At 36.4% G+C, this 26867-nt stretch overlaps 2 protein-coding genes across 2 annotated transcripts in view; one reads left to right on the forward strand and one right to left on the reverse strand.

Annotated features, from left to right (window-relative positions):
• Nucleotides 1-26867, reverse strand: part of LOC127648178 (histone H3) — a 1095985-nt gene that overhangs the window by 546027 nt on the left and 523091 nt on the right. The gene's annotated exons all lie outside the window — the stretch shown is intronic.
• Nucleotides 7628-12510, forward strand: LOC127648353 (astrocytic phosphoprotein PEA-15-like). Its single transcript, XM_052133018.1, has 4 exons — nucleotides 7628-7966; nucleotides 10125-10299; nucleotides 10837-10992; nucleotides 12295-12510. Exons 1-4 carry the CDS (start codon nucleotides 7919-7921, stop codon nucleotides 12357-12359), a joined length of 444 nt encoding a protein of 147 aa, XP_051988978.1. The 5' UTR covers nucleotides 7628-7918; the 3' UTR covers nucleotides 12360-12510.

Below are 26867 nucleotides of genomic sequence, written 5' to 3' on the forward strand. Positions count from 1 at the left end.
TGAACATCAGGAAGAACAATATTTACGCAGTCTTAATTATATGCACCAATATAAAAACACGGTGATAAATAGAAATTTGTATTACGTAAACTGTATGTTGCACCAAAAAATGTGAGGCAGAGTCTTACGTGAACACTTTTGCTGCCTGATCGCGTGAAAAATTTGTTACTGTGACAACATTTTTGCAACAAAAAAAAAATGGTGCTTCTTTATAGGTTTGGCTGCAGTTTCCCAGTGAAATGTCCAGTGGGGGGCGCCAAAAGCAAGTGAAATGTTGAAAGGTGAATGATAGATGGAGGTTTAAATGAGCAAAATATTCCTCCCTAATCTAAAACTTTAGTCAAAACCTAAACAATAGTGTCCAAAAGCAATACCTAAACCTAACTTATCGATAGTGTCCTAAAACAAATTAGGCATAAAAAGCTAATTTTCTGAAACAACCACTTCATTTCATGTTGCTTCTACGACACTTTCATCTCACGTGTCAGATGGTGTGCTTGACCGGGCTTGAACCGTGGTCAGTTGAATTTGAAGTCCAGCGCTCTACCAGGTGAGCTAACATGCAAGCTAATCACAAGCATTAAAATGTATCGTTATTTAAATGATGCGTTATAGTAAAAGTGTTCTGAAATATCATAACAAGCAGGGTGTGAGTATTAATGTGGAAAAATTGTGTTTATAAACTCATAATCAGCCGTTGTAGTCGTGATATGTGTAAAAGTGAATAAAACGCACAGTTGTTATAGCGCCTCTAGTGTTCATTTCACCAGGACACTGTGGCAAAACATAGAACGTGGCACATAAAATCAGTTTGCAAAAGTGTTGTTATAGTAACTTTCATTCTGAGACTATGTTGCATTTTTTAGTTATGTCGCGAAGGAATCTTTTCATCAGAACTGATTCACAGAAATTCATCAAGCTAACCAAATCTGACGCCATTTTTAATGCTTTTAAAATATCTCAACACTCAGTGGACTGACTTGCCTTAAAGGGACATATCATATATTATTAAAATAATTCACGATAAAGCGTAATTTTATATCGCTAGTATATATATATATATATAATATTGTGAATATTCAATATGTCACACAGCCCTATTTTTCCCGCCGATTGTATTTTCTTTATATACTGTACACGCACACACACAGAGCTCTCTCTTATGCATGGTTAGAAGGGAAATGTTTCACTGGCACAGAACTAACACCATAAGATGAGGAGAAAAACACTTACAGCTGAATTCACACACACACACACACACACACACACACCTGACCAAACAACACTTTACCGCCTGACTGCATATGGTATATCCTGCCAAATGCTTTATAACAGCAAATAAACAGTACTGTTTCTATGTGAACAAGATATGTAACGGGGTCATATTAATGAGTTCACATGTTAGTTGGATTTATGAGTGATGGATGCCAGAAGAATTGTCTGATATTAACGGCTATAGCAGCAGCTGTTCATGTAGCCATAAGCCCCGTTCATACACACAGCGGCATTCCTACTGATGTTCCTACATTACTGGTAGACTGCACGTCTGGCCATTTCTTCTGAAAGTCTGATCACCGACATCAAAGAAAGCTAGTGATATTCTGAGCTTTGATCTAATCACATGTGTATACAGTTTAGCTATAATAATAATAATAATAATAATAAGTACAGTTATATACAGAGGGATTTTCTTTGAAATTCAAGTAGGATACACATTTGACCTGATCTCATTAAAATTACATGACATGGCGACATTTGTTATTTACCAACAATACGTATCACAGCAGTTTCGAGGTAAAATGTCCACTGGGTGGCGCTAAAGGTTAGTTCTGCCAAACAGTTGAGGTTTATAAGGATAATATTTTATCCAGTTTTAAATCAACAAAACTGACCTCCCTACCCTAAACCTAAACCTAACACACAGTGTCATAAAAAGCAAATGTGAAATAAAAACACAATTAAAATAATGTGTTCTCCAGGACTTGCATCACAAGTTCAACGCTTTATCAGTTGAGCTACCACACAATGTGACTGCACTCGAACAACCTTGTAATGTAGAATGTAGTTGGTTATGTAATGCAAACATTAAACTGTATCGCCTTACAAATCATGCACTATAGTAACAGTGTTTAGATGTTAAAGATAGCATTGAGCGAGGAACAGAGTGGAAAGTAACTGTTTACGAACGGATAATCTGCCGTGTCACTCGTGATTTGAGTGAAAGTGAATAAAAGTTCTTTCAAGAAGAGATGGAGAGTGAAGATGAGCTATTAGTACTCTTAGAGTGCTCACCTGGAAAATATCCTCTATTAACACACTGTGCTACGACACCATTGAAAGCAATTACTGGCTCTCAGCGTGGATGAACACAGAGTTTTAACTGCATTAGAATCAGCTATCACTAGACATTACCCTCCAAACATTTAATGCAATACAGATGAATTTATAAACTGCTAATGACAGCTAAAGACTGAACAAAACTGAGGGTGTCCAATCTTCAAACAAATATTTTTTTTTGACAATGTATTCATTTGTGATAAAAATGTTAATGAATTGCTAGTTGAAGGGTTTTTGATTTCTGTTTTGTGATTGATTTAACTGAAAGCTGATATTACAGAAATTGGAAATGCCTTAAAAATACACTTTTATGTCTGATTTATGTAAGACTTAAGTAAAAGTTCAAGGTTTTCTTTTTTCAATAAAAATAACTTCAATAACATGTTTATTAGCTTCACTCACTTAAGAAATTTGAATGTTTGCGGTATGATTCAAGCCAGTTTCCAAGGCAACTATAAAGTAGTTAATTTCTTATAGTGTTAAATAATTTACACAGTAAGCCACGGGGGGTAAATACATAAATACGAATCACAAATTAAAATGCATGTTTTGTACAGCAGTGGTTCAGTTCTTACAGTTCTTTCACTGTTTGTCACTTTCAGTCATTTACAATGTCCAATCACAAAGTGGTTCAACCACATGTATGGGTGTTTCTTAAATTTTGGGCAATTTCATGTTTTTTTTTTTATTAAAATAAACAGATTTTTTTTTATTTTTTATATTGCACATTAAAACTCACTTGGAAACCTTTTATCAAAGCTTCACCATTATTTAATAATAATATTTTTGTTACTTTTTAAAAATGCCTTTATGAGCAGATTTGACAGTTTTACACTTGTCCCAGACATTCAATATTAAACTTTGAAAATCCATAATGAAAAATACAAATTACAACATGTTTAAAACTATGTCAATCTAAACAAAGAGTAAAACAAACATAAATTGTTTCAATATTTAATGTGTCAGAAGGATTTCTATCATTTATTTACTGTCAAATATTACGACTGTCCCACAATTGTGCCGTCATTTCCACTACACAAAACAAATTTTCCTTAATGCATTTTTCAAAACTTTGTGAACTTGTTAACCAAGTGGACAAAGTTGTGAGAGAAGATCATGCTTGAGATGAATCATGAGACAAAACAGAAAAAATCAAGGGAAATATCACTTGTTAGCAGAAGATTTGTATGGGGCATAATTTCCAAATTTCACAAATGTGTGAAAATATTATTTAATTGTGTGTATTTAGGATGCATAAAATGTTAGCTATGAAATTAACATCATCAAGACAAAGTTGGCCATCATTTCCATTTCCATCAGCATAATTTCTATCGGGAAGACACGCAGGCTTGAGTGAAGTTTAAGATGCCATTTATTTGATAAATGTAAAACAGAAAGTAATGTCTCTCTCTTTGGCGTAGGCCCCGTCCGGCGGTCCGAGGGATTTGTACCTAGAACCGTCATGTCCTGCCAGAGATAGAAGACAGGGGCGAGGAGCCTACCCCCGTGCGGGACAGGGCTCAACTGGTGATGGTGGGGTGGTGGAGGTTGCCTGTGTTTAGCACACTGAAACAGCAATGTGATAGATTGTGAGCAGACTTATAAAGCAATGGCTTACGTGCGATTGGCTAGGAATTACCCCGCTAATGAAGTGATGATGTACAGCTGCTAGTCTTCCCGCTAGAACTATGCTGCGCTTCCATTTCCAGAACACAATACAGAATTTGAGATGTGCTGAAAATGACACTGTGGTGGGAAAATGTGATAAAAATGACATACATTTCCTGTGATTCATGTACACACACTGTTGGACATTGTTAGTCCAAGTGCCCGAAGTTGAAAAAACACCCATCTACAGTATTTATGCATGACACATTAAAACAGATATGAGGGAGACAGGATGTTTTCTGCAAGTAAGGCTGTGCAGATACAAACATATATTGTTATATATGTTCTCACAATATTGCATCAATACTTAAGATCATTGTCTATGATATACACTCACCTAAAGGATTATTAGGAACACCTGTTCAATTTCTCATTAATGCAATTATCTAATCAACCAATCACATGGCAGTTGCTTCAATGCATTTAGGGGTGTGGTCCTGGTCAAGACAATCTCCTGAACTCCAAACTGAATGTCAGAATGGGAAAGAAAGGTGATTTAAGCAATTTTGAGTGTGGCATGGTTGTTGGTGCCAGACGGGCCGGTCTGAGTATTTCACAATCTGCTCAGTTACTGGGATTTTCACGCACAACCATTTCTAGGGTTTACAAAGAATGGTGTGAAAAGGGAAAAACATCCAGTATGCGGCAGTCCTGTGGGCTGAAAATGCCTTGTTGATGCTAGAGGTCAGAGGAGAATGGGCCGACTGATTCAAGCTGATAGAAGAGCAACTTTGCCTGAAATAACCACTCGTTACAACCGAGGTATGCAGCAAAGCATTTGTGAAGCCACAACACGCACAACCTTGAGGCGGATGGGCTACAACAGCAGAAGACCCCACCGGGTACCACTCATCTCCACTACAAATAGGAATAAGAGGCTAAAATTTGCAAGAGCTCACCAAAATTGGACAGTTGAAGACTGGAAAAATGTTGCCTGGTCTGATGAGTCTCGATTTCTGTTGAGACATTCAGATGGTAGAGTCAGAATTTGGCGCAAACAGAATGAGAACATGGATCCATCATGCCTTGTTACCACTGTGCAGGCTGGTGGTGGTGGTGTAATGGTGTGGGGGATGTTTTCTTGGCACACTTTAGGCCCCTTAGTGCCAATTGGGCATCGTTTAAATGCCACGGCCTACCTGAGCATTGTTTCTGACCATGTCCATCCCTTTATGGCCACCATGTACCCATCCTCTGATGGCTACTTCCAGCAGGATAATGCACCATGTCACAAAGCTCGAATCATTTCCAATTGGTTCCTTGAACATGACAATGAGTTCACTGTACTAAAATGGCCCCCACAGTCACCAGATCTCAACCCAATAGAGCATCTTTGGGATGTGGTGGAACGGGAGCTTCGTGCCCTGGATGTGCATCCCACAAATCTCCATCAACTAGATGCTATCCTATCAATATGGGCCAACATTTCTAAAGAATGCTTTCAGCACCTTGTTGAATCAATGCCACGTACAATTAAGGCAGTTCTGAAGGCGAAAGGGGGTCAAACACAGTATTAGTACGGTGTTCCTAATAATCCTTTAGGTGAGTGTATATTGTAATTGTATTTTTAATTTTAATTATATGCAATTATATGTATATTTTATAGATTAATTGTCATCTGAATAAGTGGAAATTATTATCTATTTTCTTCCTAAATCTTGATCATTATTTTGCTTGCAAGCACTGCTATTTCCTTCACCTGTTTAGACAAACTCTTGTGGCTGTTTTACATGAGAAGTGTCAGAATGTTAGCCTCAGTCACCATTCACTTTCATTGCTTCATTTTCCATACAATAAAAGTCAATGTTATTGTTATATATATTGTTATACAGAATTGCTATTTTTGGGTGAACTATCCCTTTAACGTTTTCATGTCTCCCCCTGCTGGTGGTTCCGTGTAACTGCAGCGCTTGTATTTAGGTCAGCAACAGATCAGTGCGATTCACAGACGGTGTGATTGACAGACAGTAACAGATAAACAGCAGCATGTCAACAGTCTTTCTGCGGATGTGAAATCTGTATGAGTACGTGTGCGAGGGATGATACAGTGGACACATTCTCATATAATCTGCCACTGTGTGAATGTAGAATATTTGCACTGTTAGAGCGCCTGCAACTCTGCACAAACAATACATTGTAAAATAACAGAGGCGTTCATCTTGGCTCTAAATCCAGCAGTTTCCTTGGACCTCTGTCCTTTGTGTGGGCTGCTGACTGCAAAAGCGTTCAGATTCATTTGTTTGCCATTACAGCAAATGTGTCACTGTATACAGGCTGTTTAGAGCTAGCATTATATCGTACCATGTCTTTGTATTTTGACAACAGGATGGTGTGGATAATACCAAAACAAAGCCGCCATAGACATCTGAAGATGTGCGAAGATCCCACTTGAGCTAGTGGTGATGTCCAGGAGCTCCACTAGAGGGAGATAGAGAGTAGAGTTTGACCCGTAATTTACAATGTGTCCAGAGATTGAACGTTTTCCCATTTTCTTTGACCTTTCTTTGATCTTTAGTTTATGTTTACACTAAAGGTACCACGATACAAACATTCTCAATGCCAATTTCGATATTACAGGAAGAAAAATAGTTATTTATAAAAATAATAATAACAAATTGACTTAAAACAATGGCATGCAGGTGATCTCACTCAAGTAAACATTGCCTATTTATTTCAATATAACATTGTTTTTCAATGTGTTTGGGAGTAGCTGGTAAAGGTAGCTACACTACTAGCTTAAAGGGATATTTCACACAAAAATATAAATTCTCTCATCATTTACTCACCATCATGCCATCCCAGTTGTGTATGACTTCCTTTCTTCTCTGCTCTTTTGGTCCATATAATGCAAACTTTGAAGCTCCAAAAATCACATGAAGGCAGCATAAAATTAGTCCATAAGACTCTGGTGGTTAAATCCATGTCCTCAGAAAAATATATGATAGGTGTGGCTGAGAAACATTTTTAACCCTTGTGTGACCTTTGGGACATTTTCATCTTTTTCTTTTTATGTTAATGCCAACGGCATAAATTTGGCCAAAGGTGTGTATTTTGGGGGGAATTTTGATATATCAAAATTAAAGCATAAAATTATGAATCTATATTATGCTTTCATTCTGGAGCCTTGGCTTCAAAATTTAATTAAAAAAGAAAATCCCACCAGATGGTGCAATTTCTCTCATGTTTAGCCTATGGAGCAAATACATGCTTTTTTCCTATTTTCTGTTTGCTGTATTATAGAGCACTGCAGGCCAATTGAATAAATGAAATAAAAACCTTCCATTTTATTTAGCATTGGGAATGATTTAAGTGAGCTAATTCTTTTTGATGGTTCATGTAAATAAACTTGTTCACAGAAATGATTCACTGAAGATCTGCACAGCTTTAAAGGGACTTAAAGAGAGTGTTTTTGTAGTTTGTGTATATTTGTAATGTATATGCAGAAAGAAGTCAAGAGAGCAGGATCTAAGTGCAGCTTTGATTTAAAGCTAGGGTGTCCAGAGAGACTAGCAGTTAGCAAACTAGATTTGAAAGCATAGAGCCCGCCCTCGCTTCAGAGGTGTCTTCAAAGCCACGCCTCCTCTATCACACACGAACACACACACACACACACACAGAGCAGGCTAAGCACCAGGAGGAGACACGTGTTGGTGGAATCGATCGCAACGGTTTCAGATTAACTCATGTCTCATTCACAAAAAAAATTGTATTTTTTTTTTTATATTTAGACCAGTTAAATTATCGATTGCTATCAGGATGTGAAGAGACTTTCAACCAGTATAACAAAAAACATTTCTGGAATAGATTGCACACCCTAGTTTTAAGAAGAAAATTAGTCCAGATACAAAACTTGGAAAAAACAAAACAATAACAAAGAACAAGGACATTAAATACATTGAGGCAAACGCGGTCAATGAGAAACAGCTGGGAACTATCAGCGCAGGAACAGAGACACGAAAAGGTAAACAAAACTTCAAACTAAAAGTCTCTTAAACACAAAGCGACCTCTGGTGGCCACTAGAGCTCAAGTCTTTTATTTTCAATGTCATTTTATCACCCTATTTGTTTAACTCCTATGACAATTACTATAGTAATATTTAAGGAATCACGACTGTAGTTAGCATGTTTTACTACAGATTTATTGTTGTAAAATGATAGATAATTTTCATAAAGAAATATCAACCCTGTCAGATTATATTATGGAATTTAAAAGGGCATCTTGTGGAGCACTTGTTTCTGTTTCACACATGACAATAAAAGACTGAGCACAAGCTGAATAAATTATTTAATCAATTACAATAATGACAGTAATTGTAATGTGTACAATTTCATATTTTACTCTGTGCTTGTGCTTTGTCTGATTTAAATTTATCCAGGTTACTCGAGTGTTTTGACTACGTTCACCGAAATTAGTTCAGTCCATTTAATGACTAGTTCAGTGACCATTTCTGGTGATGCCATCTGGTGATATCTTGTGTGAAATGAGTTAGTCACTGAATCAACGATCAATAGAACATTTTAACCTTCATAATGTGTATGTCTACAGACCTACAAAGAGACATTAGTAGAAAACAGGAGCTGATTTAAAAAATAGCTTTACATATTTAACATAGATCAAGTAATCTGCGTAAATTGGCAAAAACAAGCGATCAAACTATTACCTCAAAAACCGAATGTAAAAAGCATAACTTAATAATGACGCAATGTGTGCTTAAAAGAAGGATTTTCCTTTATTTTATTTTATTTAATTTTTTTCTTCAGGGAATATATAAATATTGCCGCAATGATTAGTCTAGTGACAGACGACCTGTTATGTAAGGGTTGTTTCACTCATGAAACTCACCTGTGATTGGCTGGATGATTGCTCAATCAGCCCTTTTCAGAATACTTTATACAAATTAGGCCTGGCCGGTTTTTCCGATTAATTCGGAAGTAATTATTTTAATCGAGAAATCGTGATTTTGCTAAAAAAATATTGCAAATGCTATAGTTAAAGAAGAGAAAAAGTATTCACAGAGCTTGTCTTAATGCCGCTCCTGATCTGATCAGCCGCAAGTGTGGTGCTCCAAATGAACGTGACAGTTAAACAACATGGAGACTGATATAAAAGTACGATTGTACTCCGTGTGATTGTAGCTCTTCATTTTAAATCGGCTCCTTTTGCCATGATGATTCAGATCGATCGCTAATTAATGCTTTGTTCTGTTACGTATTTCAAGTGTACAGCATCTATAGCCAACATTTGGCAAGCGATCAGTTTGACAAACTTTGCTAGTTGAATTAAATTATAAATAATTTCATATTGCTGCGCTGCTCAGCGTGAACCACTAGAGGGCGCATCTCTATCTGCAGGGGTTTATGAATATACACACAAATTGTCTGATATACAATGAGTACTCACATGATTTATATAAAATAATACTTAAACTGGCTAAGAATTATTTAGCAGTTTTCTTCTATTATTTCTGAACATCTGGGTTTATTAGATTTTCCCCCTGTGGTGCATTTCTACATTTTTCTTGCTTCCTTTGTTTCCTATAATGAAAAGAACTTGGAATTCTCCAACCAGGTTGCCTTGCATTCTAATAAAGAACATACATTTTAATTATGTTGGAGTACATATAAAAGTTGATTAAATCGAATCGAGAATCGTCCATAAATTTGAGAGAAATCGAGATTACATTTCTTTTGCCACATTGCCCAGCCCTAATCCAAATGTACCATTTGACAATGACTCACTATGGGTTTTGCTTGGAAAAGTCTGGGACACTGAATCACCTTTTTTAAAGAGTCTGGGGGACATGTCCCCTATCCAACTGTAGGGGCTATGCCAACTTTATACTGCTATGCCCTTGGGAATGAGTTAACTCAAACAACTTATTAGGTTCCTCAGTGTACCACAGACAACATTTACGACCATTGAAAAGCCAAATGTAATTCGCCTGTGACTGTTGTTGCTCAAAATGTACTGGTTACACGTTACTAATTAACAACGTGTATGGGATCTCGGCACCAAAGTAACCATACTTTCGACATCCCTACCTCACACAATGCTAATATCGTATGAGGCATAGTTTGCACATATATGCTTGAACTCAGCATATGTATTTTCTTCTCAGATTATGTCGGAATTCAGCTCACTGTTGAGTGATCTGTCTGAGAACATTACTAATGAAGACCTGGAGCAGCTGAAATCAGCCTGTAAGGAGGACATCCCTGAAGAGCAGAGCAACTCCATCACCTCCTCCAAAGACTGGTTCAGCTACCTGGAGAAGAATGACAAACTGGCACCAGGTGGGAGAGAGAGAGCTTCATGTGTGTTTGAAGGAATAATTCACACAAAAATGAAAATTCTGTCCACATTTACTCACTCTTATGTCATTTCAAAGCTCAATGACTTTGGGCAGGGGCTGTCAAGCTCCTAAAATGACAAAAAAGCACTATAAAAGTATTTTAAAAGGATGATAATAGTGGTTCATATTTGATGTTATAAGTAAAAAAAATAAAACCATAATTAAGGGAACATTTTTGGTGGCAATTTTTGCCTACGTCACCCTTAATTTCTGACGCACACATTTGAGAAACCAATGATGTTGACATCATTGATGTCAAACCTGGCGTGACACATCATGAGGCGATCCACAAGCACTCCCAGAAATAGAGAAAATCCAACTGGGCTGTATCAACATGAGTAAATGATGACAGAATCCAAATTTTAGGGTGAACTATCCCTTCAAACGACTGTTTTGTTTATAGTACTGTCATGTTCTCGAGCTAAAACATGTTTGGTCTGTTCTATCTGACGTTTCTCTGATTGTCTCTTTCGTTCAGATAACCTCTACTACATAGAGCACATCTTTGAGATCTCGCGGCGGCCTGACCTCTTGACCCGGGTCATTGAGTACCGCACGACCGTGCTAAAGATTTCCGAAGACGATGAGATTGACACCAAACTCACACGGATCCCCTCTGCGAAGAAATATAAGGGTACAAATCTCTCAACAGTGCTTTCGAAGATCATTCCTCAACTGGTGTTGCTTCACATTGGACATCAGTTGGCGACCCAATGCAATACAACCATTTTAAAAATGGCTTTAAAATTAAACAATGAATTTTACTAATATTACTATGACGCACACACAAATTATATACATGACATTATAGGTGGAATAGGACAGTTGACAGTAATATTAACAGACATACAGTAAAAATCTATACATAAGAAGAATTTGAAAAGTACCAAAAATAAATTATGAAGGCCTGTTGAAAAGTTTCCAAGTCAGTTTTAATGAGACCTTCATATGAGGTCCACCGATAGTGGATTTTGCTGATAACTAAGGTGGTGGGAAAGGCCAATAACCAATTAATTGGTAGATCGTTTTTAAAATCGACTTATACAGTATTTTGCCGATAACTAAAGCTGCGTTCACACTGCCAGTGACACGCAGTAACAAAACAACCTCATCTAATTCAATTTCAATGAGAGCTGGCGACTTCTGGCAACACGAGTGATGGCGACCGTTGGCAACCGGATGTGGGCATGTCCAGCGATGCAACAAAGTTGAGAAATTTGTAACTTTATGCAAATGAAAAGCAACTTTCAGGAGCGACAGCCAATATGAGCGAAGATGGTATAGCTCACGTGATCCTAATATTTGAATAATAATAATAATAATTGTAAAGATACAGTGCTGTGTAGACTCTCCATACACGCCACTAGCGACCTAACCACCAGCCACTGGCGACATGCAGCGACAAAGTAGCTGGCCGTGTGAACGCAGCTTAAGGTGGTGGGAAAGGCTGATAACCGATTTATCGGCCGAAAGTTTTTTAAATCAATTTATATTTGACAGATACCTGTTGGTATCTGCAAAATATGAGACAGGCAGGACGAGACAAAAGATCCAAGAGATCAGGGGCTAGTGGCGATCAGGTGCCGCTTTCCCAGAGTTACCAGGGAAACAATCAAGGCTTCCATGGCAATGCTGATTATGTGAGTCAGCGACACCTGAACCCAACAGAGAGAACGAGATGATAAACAAGAACAAACCAGCGGCTCACAGAGACCGTGACAGATAACGATATCTAAGGTGATGTGAAAGACCGATAACCGATTAATCCGCTGATATTCTTTCTATAAAACTGTTTGTTATTTAATTTAGTTTTTTTCTTATTTTTGTCCTTAGTATAACGGGCACAGACAAAGAGTCCAAATTGAAAAAAATCCAAGATGCAGTTTGTTATTCAACCAAAATCCCAATGAAAAACCGTCTCTCCTCTGCATTTCAGATATCATTCGTCAGCCATCAGAAGATGAGATCATCAAACTCGCTCCTCCACCGAAAAAAGCATGAGGTCCAAGTTCATGACCTCTGCTTCTCATCCCTGGCACATCATCTTGCCCACCATCTTCACCAAACCACGCCCACTGCCCCTCCAACTGAACAGAAGCCATGCAGCCAGTCAGATCACCAAGATGCTCTTCAGCCATGCCAACGCCACGGAGGCACAGAATGTATGGAAAATAAGAACGAAACGGACAAAAAGACTTAAAAAAGTAAACGGGGTATTGGTAAAGTTGTGTGTTGGAATGAAAAGCAATCATTCTGTGTTTGTTAGTGCTTGTGCGGTATTGTGTGTGTATGTGAGAGAGAGAGAACGTTTATTTGGATGCTAATCATATTTAGCGACATTGCCAGAATCCTAATGGGTAGTTTCTAGTTTCTCTATGTGCCACTGGGCTAACTAGTGTGAAACTACTTGTGAAAACAAGTTCAGCCACTGGATAGCTGTTCCTTTGGTCATATTAATTCCATAGTTTGTAATGAGGGTAGACTTGAGGTCGGTACATTTCCTTTAAACAGAAAGAAAAAAAAAGACTCTATAACACAGTATATTAATTTGTATGATTGCCACTTAGAAAGCCAATATTTGCCTTCTTTAGAAATATAATGCATTATTCCAGGTTATGCAATGACCTAAGTAGAGAATTCTTATTGCTTTTTTTTTTTATATTTCTGTATATCGTAATTCTAGGATTGATAGTTTATTACGTTATCAGTTATATAATCATCATTTCTTATCCAACAACAGTCTTATAGTAAAATATATATAATAAAATAGTATATAAAAAGGTCACCTTTTTCTACATTATCAACACTGTCTACGGAAGAGCCAATCCCAAAATTAGAACATGAAAGAATGCAAAATTGAACACTTCTTATCTTAACAGTTCCATTCTACAGTATTTGCATTAGAAAATAGAAGGCATTTATTTTTCTTAAAACTTAAAATTGTTATATTTGACTACTACTGTGAATTATTTATTCAAATGCCTCAGTATACTGTTATGTTAATGTTACAACAAAAATAGGAATAGTTACTTAATGGTAAAATAGAAAATACATACACTTAAAAAATATATTTTAGCCTATTTTTGAGATTTAAGCATTTCAATTTCATAACAAAGCTCCATCAAAATGAATTAAGTAATCTGTATTAAAATTTTATTAAAACTATATATATATATATATATATATATATATATATATATGCAGTGGCCTCCACTAATATTGGCACCTTTGGTAAATATGAAGCAAAGAAGGCTGTAAAAAATGTGCCTTTATTGTTTATCCTTTTGATCTTTCATTCAAAATATCACAAATATCTATCCTCTAATGTACATCAAACAATTGCAAACACAACACAAGTTTATTAATATATATATATATATATATATATATATATATATATATATGCCTAATGAGGAAGGGAGAACACATGGCAAGGGATCTGAGATCGTTCCTCCATACATAATCTCTCCAGATCCTTCTGAGGTCCACACTGGTGGACTCTCCTCTTTAGTTCACCCCACAAATGTTCTGTGGGGTTCAGGTCTGGGGACTGGGAGGGCCATGGCAGGACCTTGATTATGTGGTCAGCGACCCATTTTTTGTTGATATTGATGTGTGTTTTGGATCATTGTCCTGCTGGAAGATCCAACCAGTAACCGTTATAAGCTTTCTGGCAGAGGCAGTCAGGTTTAGATTTTTTATCTGTTGGTATATGATAGAGTCCATGATGCCATGTATCCGAACAAGATGTCCAGGACCTCTGGCATAAAAACAGCCCCACAACGTTAAAGATCCACCACCATATTAAACCGTGGGCATTGGGTACTTCTTCATCTCTGTGTGTGCCAAAACCATCTCTGGTGTTTGCTGCCAAAAAGCTCTATTTTTATTTCATCTGACCATAGAACCCCGCCCCATATGAAGTTCTAGTAGTGTCTGGAAAACACTGGATGAGAGCATATTTTTTACAGCCTTCTTTGCTCATATTTACCAAGGGTGCCAATATTAGTGGAGGCCACTGTATATATATATATATATATATATATATATTTGCAGTACTGTGTGTGGCCAAAAATCTGAATGGATTTCTGAGCATAAATTGTATCAGTTACTGTTGATAGTGCACATTTACTACCATCAGTATACTATGACTTTGCTTTTATTTCATAATAGTATGATTTGATAAGCAAGTAATGAATATTCCCAACCATTCTAACACAGCAGACTCTACCAGTCACTATTTTTTGAGTTTATTGTCACTATTTTTATATATTAATGTTTTTGCCTTTTCTTCATTATCCATTCCAAAAATTATTATTATTTTAATTAAAATTGTAGTTTTCATATATAGTCTCAGTTGTCTACAAAACTAATTAATGAATTTAAGCATCAATAAATGCAGTCAGAAGTGTCCAGAGATTCGACTGGTAGTGTTTGTGACAAGATTATTCTGCTTTTATCAGGAATTATGATATTCTTTCAGATTTCACCTTTTTATTCGCACCATCTGCTGAAAGACTGTTTCAACACGACTTTGACTTCGCTTGATCACTGTGTGTAATTCTCTCAGCAGACTGTTGTTTTGATTTCATAAAGACGCAGCGGGTATTGAGGACTTGCCACGTGTGTTTTCATGCGTCTGCATGTCCACCCACGCATGAGGGCCGCATGCATCTTTAACTACAGGCTGTTTCAGTGATTACGTTATTATGTTGTGTGATTTTGTTAAATCTGCGCAAACAAGCTCCAACACCTCAGCAAACCTTCAATAAAATCTGGAGACTCTATTTCTTTATAAAAGTCTGTGGTGTTTTGTAAACAATGGTCTCACTTGGTCACTGAATTCCTTAAGAGGTTTCAGATCGGTAAAATCAATTCAATAGCAAACTGTACTGCTATTGCTGTATATTAAAGGAGAAGTTTAAGTAATTGTAAAAAGTATAGAACAGTAAAATGAAAATTCTGCTATCATTTACTCACTCTCATGCTGTTCCCATCAGTTTTTTTCTGACACTATCGGTTAGGGTTAGGTTTAGGGTCAGTTTTGTTGATTTAAAACTCAATATTGCTTTAATCTTAAAAAACCTCATCTGTTTTGTAGACAATTTAGCTTGCTTTTAGCTCCACCCAATGGACATTTCACCTCGGATCTGCATGATTCGTGTAATGAAGCATAGAAAATAATTTAGCAGAAATGTCGGCATAGTCACACTTTTTTTTCATGATATCGGGCTTGTATGAACTAATGTTACAGTACTTTCTTGTCGTTTTTGGAGCTTAAAAGATCTGGTCACCATCCACCTATATTGTACGAGAAAGTGCAGCTTGAACAGTCTGCAAAGCTTCTCCTTTTGTGTTCGACATAAGAAAGAACGTCATATGAGTTTGGAACAACATGAGTACATGATAACACACTTTTAATTCATTTTTTGCTGAACTATTTCATTAACAAATACACTTATTTTAACAGATAAAACATTGCATTTCTCAAAATTAAAGTGTTTAAATCCATGAATCCAGATGTACAGGTGTCAGAAATGATCCCTCCACTACACGGATGTACATTATATTTATTGGATTTTTTTTTTTTGTTATCTTGTAGTTGTATTGATGTTTCTCAATTGTGTACAAATATCATCTTGTGAATTTTGCTGTGTGACATTGTGACTGTGGTGATGTTCCCTAACTAGTGTCACATACAGCCAAACACATTCAGATCAGTCTCATCAAACAAACGATGATCAGTCTTTTTATTTATTTTTTCCTCTCTGTGCGATTAGTTTGTTTGTTCAGTGACTATCCCGTTGGTTATGTTTATTTTCTGACAGTACATGGACTGAATTCTCTGTGATATCTGATTGTTGTTGCCAATGCTAGTTTTACCAACCAAACCTGGCGTTGTCCTAACGGTGGTTTAAAACACTTCTATCTGGTTAAATGTGGTATTGGTGCTCGTGTTATGTGCATGTCCACCAGCACCTGTCTGGTTATTTGAGCAGGTGCTGATTGCTAGATTTGTCTATTTCAAGGGCCTCATTTCGCTCTTTTTTTATTTTTTTGCAATCTAATACCACGTGTCTTTCTCTAGTTGAACGGCACTTTCTTTCCTCTATGCAGAGAATATTCGGCACTGTGCACGTTTGTGTCGCCTCTTGCGCTCGGAGACACATTTTCGTCATTGTTAATAACCACAACATGCAGTTCTCGGGCATCTATTCTGTGTTTGGCCAAATGGGCGGAACTCTACGAGAACTACCAGACCACTGAAGCCAAAGGCACATAGTCCATGTCATTTGAGCGTCAAATTGGATGTCACAGTATTCAAAACATATCAGCCTTGACAATGCTGTAAACACAAGCAAACTCACGGTGTTTGATCCTACTTTTAGTTTAGTGTCGATAAACAACTATCTTACAAGAATCACTGACATTTGCCAAATAATGTATTTTTGGTTGAATCTCACGAAACGTAAACAAACAAGCAAAAAAAGTGTATTACATAAAGAGCATGAAGCTTACTTTTGGGATCTTTTTTTTTATTATTTTGCATTGTGACATTATATTCATTGCATTTAAGCGCATTTAAACTTGTCGATTCTCATTAATGTAAATTTTGCCATAAAATGTTGTCAACAAAAATACTGAATTGCCGTGTATTTGTTGTACTTTTAATTAATGATGATTTATGTGTGTCTGGACAGGATGATTTTCTTTATTGTGTTACTGAAAATTAAAATGAGTTTTTTATTTATTTAGGTAATGACAATTTGAAGGGAAAATGTGTATCAAGACATTTTATTATTGTATTGCTGAAGAGATTTTTGTTTTTGTCTTTTATTATTATTATAATTATTACTTATTTATTTTTATCACAGTAATGGATTTTTTTTTATTTTTAATATACATTTTCTTTGATTTTTTTGATTGGGGTAATGATACTTTGGGAGGAAAATGTTTGTCCATTTTCATTACTGAATTACTGAAATGAGAATAATTTTTTTTTAATCGATTTTTGTCTTTTCTTTCTTTTATTTTTCGTTATGTGCTGAAATCTCATGGAAATAATGTCACAATGTAAAAACAAGTTGTTGTTGTTGTTTTGCTGTTGGGGTCAAGTATGACTTGGATATTTCTTCCAAAGATTCACCCTACAGTTAAAACATAAACAGATTTTTTTCCCCCCCTTTTTTTTAAATTCTTACTGATATTTTGTCCTTAAGTTGTACATATACAATATATAGTGGATTTATGTATGTGTGTTTGATTATTGATTAATTTATTAATGTAAATGGATCTTCTCTTGGTGTACTGAAGTATGTTTACTAACTGGAAAATGGGGGATGTTCGTTAATAATTGTAAATGTAAGTGTGATGGTCAGATGAGATGTGTTGGGCAGAGGGTGCAAGATCCTTTTTTTACAAAATTCTGTTTGATATCTTGACGCCATAATTTACATCAATATGTCATTTTATTCTTTCTTTTTCTTTTTTTTTTTTGTAGTGTTGCTTCAAATGCTTGTTCTTTCTTAGTACTGCTTGTCAGCATAATATTGACTGTGTTGAGTATTTCATGTTGTGAAATGTTTGTATCAGAGGCCACTGGCTGTAAATGCAAGGAAACCTTTAAGAACCACTATTTTACACATGTGTTAAATTCCCTGTCAGATTGTGAGGCTGAACTCTTGAGAAGTGTAGAATCGGTTTGCAAGATAGTGCATCGCAAATCATTGGTTGATGTAGTGTGATGCTGTCACTAAGGTAGCACGAAGATTGTAAGAGTAATTTTGATGGTGTTGAAGTATGGGCAGGTATGAAGGATTGTAGTGCATTAGTAAATACAAGTACACTGATCACAGAGGTGAAATAATCTCAAAAGGGATGCGAGCCATATTTCACTCCAAAATCTGTATATATATATATATATATATATATATATATATACACACATTATCTTATTAATGACTTTTAAATTAATTCATGAAAGTATTAACTGACCCAAGCTGATAGGTCCTCAACATGTGATCTGTTTGCCAATCAACTTGCATACTCTCTCTTGGTCAAACATTCAATTGGCGATAAGCATGTGTACAAGCGTTTTTCCCCCCAAAACCCTCCTCCTCCCAAGCACCAATTGTCTAGAGCTGTTCAAAGGGATTGCAGATTCTAGCAGTAGCAAGTCTTCAACTTTGTCCCAAATGAGACACTATACACTTGCATTCAACCATCTAGTCTAGTGTATACATTTTCAAAGTGTATTATCATCCATAATGGTACACTAAAGATTTTGTTTACTAGCATTCTCTGTTTTTCAGCTGACGAAAGAGACATTTCAAATGCACGCGATGTGTTGCCGCTAGCTTTACCACATAAGCCAAACTCAGTCCAACACTTATCTCTCAAATAATGTGCATATTCACTCAGCGTGGGGTGATGCTGAAGCATTCAACACACATTTTAAAGTAGCTGCCTTCACAGAAGTTTCAGTAGTTGCCACATTCACCTTTAATTACGATCGTTTTGTCAGGCCAGGTAACTCCGCCCCTTCCACAACCCTTCGGTTTTGATTTTGGCATGAAATATGGCCCAGACATTTCTTGATAGTTTACTTGTAAAAGGGATGTAGATTGATATGCCGTTGAAGTGCAACTTTCTTTTTCACATTCCTACGATTAGCTGGTGGAAAAGTACTTGAATGTTTGATTTGAGGAAATATAGAGGGATAACCGACAATACATTTGACATGTCAGGTTGATATTCCTGCATAAATGGGAACGAGAATTACGATATATAGAGTCATTAGAGATACATATCATATAATGATAGTTTAATGCATATTTGTAGCAAGAAAATATGTTGGAGTCAAAAATATAGAGCACATACAACATTATTGTGCCCATCAAAGCTGTTAGAGTTATTCAAGTTTACAATAAGGGTAAAGCATGCTCTCATGCCAAGAACAAAGTGCCAAGCTTAAAAGCAACTTTAATAATCAGCATTATTTATGATTCCAGTGGCATACAACCGTTTTGAAACCATATAGGGATTCTTGCCGTTAGCTGAACTGAAGTTTTGCAGTGTGTGTGCAGTTGTGCAGTAGAGGTTAGCAGCATAGTGACGTGTTTTTGGCATTTGGTTTGATTCTTCTGAGGGTGGGTTGCAGTGCCGTGCTGGAGAATAGCTGTTTGGACATTAAATTAGAACGTGAACTGGTTTAGACAGATTCTTGCTGAAGGACTTATTTTGTTTTGCACTCTTGTCATATAAATACTTACATAAACCGTTTTGGGCAAGTGAGTCCATCACCACACTTATTTATTGACTTGATGGAGTTGTGTTCTTCTTTCTCTAAGTCAGCACAGCCGATTATTGTTTCACGTGACACTTTGAATTGCTCTGCTTTGGGGATTGCAGATGTTGTCTTTGATCTGAGTTTTGTCTTCGTTTGAGTTCTCATATTGAACTTTAATCCTCCATGGGCGGTATGCTGTTAGCATTTCTTCTGCATTGTTTTTGCTTTCTTTTTTGTCTTATGTTGCAATTAAAGCAACACAGTGATGAGAACTCCGTAAGGAAAGATGTTTGTTAAATATACCTACAGATGTGGCTTTTCTCTTGGAGTAAATTAAGCTGAACCGAAATGATGCCATTTTGTCATTGTGCTTCAATGAATATATAAATATTATATTATATATTAAAATATATTTGCTAACCTACAGATCTGTTTGAGAGACAGTTCATTGACACACTCCCAGATAAACTTTGCTGTGACACCCATTTTTGCCAGAGCAGAATGTTTGTGGCGGTTGTTACAAAAACATCTGTTTTCATAAACAAAGATTTTTATGTTTTGTGATCTTATAATGTAATGTTTTATAACATAGTACATTTATTTCAGTCCATTTATGTATAGGAACATACCTTAATGATAAAAGAGCAAGCAAGAATACAAGATATAAAAGAGATATACAGGAGAGGTTAGAAAGCCTTGTGGGCTTATTTGAATACATCACCTTAACAATAAAAACATGTAACTGAATAAACAATCAAAATTAGTATGCGATATGAACAAGTTGGTATAATCAGCAAAAAGAAAAGAAAAACAAAGCTGAGGACACAAAGGCCAAATCATTAATATGAATGGGAAATAGAAGCGGACCAAGAATGGAGCCTTGTGGTATGCCACACAATGACCTGCTCCTTATTAATGTATAACAACCATTAACACACACAAATTGTTCACGACTTCAAACATGATTATTCAGCCATTTACAGGTGCAGTCATTAAATCCATAAAAATATAACTTCTTTAATAATATAATATGATCTACAGAATCAAAAGCTTTTGATAATTAAAAAAAATATATTTCCAAGAGCATATTCATTTGTATTATTAGCTTTTACCGACTGTAATGTCAGTTGAATGTTTTTTTTTTTAATTTCTAAAACCAGATTGTTGTTCGTATAAATTACAATGCTTTTCCATTCTGTTATGAACAATTTTTTCAGGCATTTTTTTAAAACATGGCAAAACAGAAATTGGACGATGATTATTAAAACAGGTCGACTCAAACAGATTTATGTAACGGTATAATTTTGGCAAGTTTAAGATCATTTGGAATAACCCCAGTTTGGAGTGAAATAATCTATGTTAAGGGTTCCACAGTAATAGAAGATACTGACTTTATCAATGAAGCACCAATATCATCAAGACCTATTGCAGTTACTTTTAAATCACTAATTACTTTATATTTGTTACTTCTGTAACATTCATTTTTGGAAACTGCAAAGTGAGGGAAAGTTCCCCTTTAAGTAATCCAAAGGATTACTGATAGTTGCCCTAATATTCTTTGTTTGTAAAGAGCATATTAAATTCACAAGAGATACCGTAGGGATCACAAAATAGAATATGTCCATTCTTAAAATAATATTCTGGGTTCAATACAAGTTAGGCAAAAATCTGTGTTACAGTGAGACTCTTACAATGGAAGTCAATGGGGCCAATCAATGCAAATCGTTGCGTGTGGGATTAATGAGAAAATGTATACAATCAATTCTTCTGAATTGAACACTCATAAATACCGGTGTAAACCAATATTTATAAAATCCTTTAACCATTTTCTTTTTGGGAGTGACTAATGGAAAACAGCAATGAAGATCAGAATATGGACATAAAGACAGATAAGCTGATTCAGCGTCCAAAATTTAAACACATTGTCCCATGAAATACCCTCAATCTTCCTTTTAAATCAGATTCACTTCAGAAATATAAGTAAGCAATATCCCTGATTTTTGAGACTCAAAGAGTTGGTAAAAATATTATCAATAACAGTAGCAGTGGAGCTAGAAACTCAAATTGGTTTATAAATAAGGGGATAAAGGTAAATATCATAGAAAGTATTTTGCAAGACAGATATAAAATAGTTAGCCGTATCTAGAAAATACAATTATAATCTGCTAATACGATCATTACGCTGTCAATCAATAAATGTGATAGTGCCCGCCACTCATGCTCTCGTCCTCACAACGGGACTCTGCAGATCCCTATGAATGGGACGAACTGATGGAAGAAACTATCTGCACAGAATACAACTAACTGACACAGACAACCACTATTTTGGTCACATCCAAATCAAAAGTAACTTAAAATTACTTCAAATCTGGAATAGTATGAGAGAGCTTTTTAGTGAGCACTCATTCTAAAGTTACAGATACGTGCCATCACAAACCCTGTGTTGTTTACCAAGGAGTAGATGATGGATGCTCCAAAAATATGATGACTATAAATATAATAGGTGAATAGATGAAATATACATGATATGCTTGTTGCTGTATTCTTGTAGGTATTGTTTTTGAGGCAATGAAAAATGTATAATTATATAACAATGCATACACTTGAGTCAAAAACACTTTACAATAAAGTGCCATTTGTTAACATTAGTTAACAACTTTAGTTAACATGAACTAACAATGAACAACACTTTTACAACATCTATTAATGTTTGTTAATGTTAATTACGATATTAACAAATACATTTTTACAATCTAACTATGAACAATTTTAATTTAATTAGCTAACAGTAACAAAGCTTAATAAATGTTGTAATAAATATATGGTTCATTGTTATTTTATGATACATAATGCATAAACTAAAGTTAACAAATGGCACTTCATTGAAAAGTGTTAAAGATGAGTCTTTGATTTGACTTGATTTAATGAATAGTGTTAATATCATCTTACAAAAATAAGCATTTCATGTTATTTACAATTGAAGTGAGAAAAAATATTTTTTTAACCACTCCACAGATTTCATATTAGCAAACTATAGTTTTGGCAAGTCGTTTAGGACATCTACTTTGCGCATGACACAAGTAATTTTTCTATGCTTGACATCATGGGAAAATCTAAAAAAATCAGCCAAATTGTGGACCTCCACATGTCTGGTTCATCCTTGGGAGCAATTTACAAATACCTGCAGATACCACGTTCATCTGTACAAACAATAGTATGCAAGTAGAAACACCATTGGACCACACAGCCATTACCGCTCAGGAAGTGGACGCATTCTGTCTCCTAGAGATTAACGTAATTTGGTGCGAAAGGTACAAAACAACAGCAAATGACTTTGTGAAGATGCTGGAGGAAACAGGCAGACAAGTATCTATATCCACAGTAAAACGAGTCCTACATCAACATAACCTAAAAGGCTGCTCAGCAAGGAAGAAGCCAGTGCTCCAAAACCACCATAAAAAAGCCAGACTACAGTTTGCAAGTGCACATGGAAACAAAGATTTTACTTTTTGGAGAAATGCCCTCTGGACTGATGAAACAAAAATGTAACTGTTTGGCCATAATGACCATCATTATGTTTGGAGGAAAAAGGGTGAGACTTGCAAGCCATAGAACACCATCCCAACCATGAAGCATGGGGGTGGCAGCATCATGTCGTGGGGGTGCTTTGCTGCAGGAGGGACTGGTGCACTTCACAAAATAGATGGCATCATGAGGAAGGAAAATTATGTGGATATATTGAAGCAACATCTCAAGACATCAGCCATGAAGTTAAAGATTGGTCGCAAACGGGTCTTACAAATGGACAATGACCCCAAGCATACCTCCAAAGTTGTAGCAAAATGGCTTAAGGACAACAAAGTCAAGGTATTGGAGTGTCCATCACAAAGCCCTGACCTCAATCTGATCGAACATTTGTGGGTAGAACTGAAAAAGCATGTGCGATCAAGGAGGCCTCCCAAGCTGACTCAGTTACACCAGTTCTATCTGGAGGAATGGGCAAAAATTCCAGCAACTTTTTGTGAGAAGCTTGGGGAAGGCTCCCCAAAACATTTGACCCAAGTTAAACTATTTAAAGGCAATGCTACCAAATACTAACAAAGTGTATGTAAACTTCTGACCCACTGGGAATGTGAAGAAAGAAATAAAAGCTGAAATAAATAATTCTCTCTACTATTATTCTGGCATTTCACATTCTTAAAATAAAGTAGTGATCCTATCTGACCTAAGACAAGGAATGTTTTCTACGAATAAATGTCAGGACTTGTGATGTTAAATGTATTTGGCTGAGGTGTATGTAAACTTCAGACCTCAACTGTATAGTGTTAGTTAAAGGGTATTTAATTTTCCTCCCCATACAGAAATATAATCTATGGTAATTAACATATGTAATATAAACGTTTGGGGGGCACACATGTACATAGCCTATACAAATTTGATTCTGTCGGTTCGGACCAGAAGGGATTGCCTTCGTAGCCCTCACGCATTGATGAGCATTGGGTGCCCAACACTTTGTTGCAGGTTTGTGGTTTGTCCCTCCTTGGATCACTGTCGGTAGGTACTCACCACTGCTGACCGGGAGCACCCCACAAGCCTTGCCATTTCAGAGATGCTCTGACCCAGTCATCTGGCCATAAAAATTTGACACTTGTCGAAGTCATTCAGGTCTTTACTGCTGCCCATTTCTCCTGCATCCAACATGTTTACCATCTAATCTACCCAGATCTTGACATGTGCCCTTGTTAGGAAATGATCCGCATGCAAGAAGCAAAAATAATCAAGCAAGCTTTTTGAGACTTCATTTCTCCATACAACAACGTTTTTTCTACATTCTTATTGCATTTATTGCTACAGGATGTACACTCACATAAAGGATAATTAGGAACACCTGTTCAATTTCTCATTAATGGAATTATCTAATCAACCAATCACATGGCAGTTGCTTCAATGCATTTAGGGGTGTGGTCCTGGTTAAGACAATCTCCTGAACTCCAAACTGAATGTCAGAATGGGAAAGAAATGTGATTTAAGCAATTTTGAGCATGGCATGGTTGTTGGTGCCAGACGGGCCGGTCTGAGTATTTCACAATCTGCTCAGTTACTGGGATTTTCACGCACAACCATTTCTAGGGTTTACAAAGAATGGTGTGAAAAGGGAAAAACATCCAGTATGCGGCAGTCCTGTGGGCGAAAATGCCTTGTTGATGCTAGAGGTCAGAGGAGAATGGGCCGACTGATTCAAGCTGAAAGAAGAGCAACTTTGACTGAAATAACCACTCGTTACAACCGAGGTATGCAGCAAAGCATTTGTGTAGCCACAACACGCACAACCTTGAGGTGGATGGGCTACAGCAGCAGAAGACCCCACCGGGTACCACTCATCTCCACTACAAATAGGAAAAAGAGGCTACAATTTGCAAGAGCTCACCAAAATTGGACAGTTGAAGACTTGAAAAATGTTTCCTGGTCTGATGAGTCTCGATTTCTGTTGAGACATTCAGTTAGAGTCAGAATTTGGTGTAAACAGAATGAGAACATGGATCCATCATGCCTTGTTACCACTGTGCAGGCTGGTGGTGGTGGTGTAATGGTGTGGGGGATGTTTTCTTGGCACACCATTACACCACCACCACCAGCTTGCACAGTGGTGGTGGTGTAATGGTGTGGGGGATGTTTTCTTGGCACACTTTAGGCCCCTTAGTGCCAATTGGGCATCGTTTAATTACCACGGCCTACCTGAGCATTGTTTCTGACCATGTCCATCTCTTTATGGCCACCATGTACCCATCCTCTGATGGCTACTTCCAGCAGGATAATGCACCATGTCACAAAGCTCGAATCATTTCAAATTGGTTTCTTGAACATGACAATGAGTTCACTGTACTAAAATGGCCCCCACAGTCACCAGATCTCAACCCAATAGAGCATCTTTGGGATGTAGTGGAATGGGAGCTTCGTGCCCTGGATGTGCATCCCACAAATCTCCATCAACTGCAAGATGCTATCCTATCAATATGGGCCAACATTTCTAAAGAATGCTTTCAGCACCTTGTTGAATCAATGCCACGTAGAATTATGGCAGTTCTGAAGGCTAAAGGGGGTCAAACACAGTATTAGTATGGTGTTCCTAATAATCCTTTAGGTGAGTGTATGCTCTTTTCCAAATATTTAAGACTAGTTCACATAATGTATAGGTTTAAACTCTTACACTAAAACTATGAGGAACCCTCATAGTTCAACCCTCAAAAGTTTCTTGAAATTTTATATTGCTTCAGTCATGGTGTCCATTGTAGTGGACATTAATTTTTTTTATTATAAATATGTTTTTGCACAATTATTTATTTATTTTTTAGACTAATTTCTATATTGCAGAAAAGTAAATATCAACAAGGTAAAAAACATCTTTGCTCAGTGAAAAAAATCAGGTCTAAAATATTTTGTTGTTGCATTTATAAGCAAAATATGTGACTTTGTATATTAGATATTTTATTCAGGCCTAATTTTTCTTATCATATGTTGTGATTAATCAGATTTTTAAATTTGCATGGGTTTAACCTGAAAGCTAAAAAGTAAGATTAAATTAAATGAACGCTGAGATGGGACTCCTCACTTCCACCACACGCCACTGCATACAACATAATATTTGATTCAGTTAGCCATGTTTCTGTAAATGAACATAGGAGAACAGACATGGATGGGAGTTCCATCAGTTTTTCTGCTGATAGTCAAATTGTTGTGCATCTTAACATGTGAAATCAGTGGGTTAGCTACTTTTGAATACCATTGGAGAAAGATGATTTTTACAAAGTTATCCAGACAAACCTTGGCAACGAGACCATTTAAATAGGTATGTTCTGAATTTACCAACCAAATGGGCATTTGTTTACCTCTGTTAGCACTCAGCAGTGTATTGGTCTATCTTCTCTCTATATAATAGTATACAGTATAATAGGCTTGTTTGTTACTATAGTTTTAAATGATAAAACCATAAACGTTCTGTTTAAGCTATATAATTAAAATGATTTCATTTTGATTTGTATCATTTTACATGCTTATACTGGATGTGTTTATGCCCCGGGACACTAGGAAGTCTTCATCCGGCCCATACGAAACATAATCTTGACAGTTTTGGAAATTTCTCCATTTGAAATTGAATACAGAAATTGCTGGAGAATGTCATGACTTGCCTTCAGAGAATTTTGACAGAACAGAGTTTGCTG

The sequence above is a fragment of the Xyrauchen texanus genome, chromosome 1 (genome assembly GCF_025860055.1).
Source record: "Xyrauchen texanus isolate HMW12.3.18 chromosome 1, RBS_HiC_50CHRs, whole genome shotgun sequence".
NCBI lineage: Eukaryota > Metazoa > Chordata > Actinopteri > Cypriniformes > Catostomidae > Xyrauchen > Xyrauchen texanus.

Bases quoted from the DNA above. Each gene is read 5' to 3' on its own strand.
- LOC127648353 (XM_052133018.1), top strand. From the start codon at position 7,919: ATGAGAAACAGCTGGGAACTATCAGCGCAGGAACAGAGACACGAAAAG. The intron at 10,300-10,836 runs GTGGGAGAGAGA...TCTTTCGTTCAG, and splicing joins GAATGACAAACTGGCACCAG to ATAACCTCTACTACATAGAG. The intron at 10,993-12,294 runs GTACAAATCTCT...TCTGCATTTCAG, and splicing joins CTCTGCGAAGAAATATAAGG to ATATCATTCGTCAGCCATCA.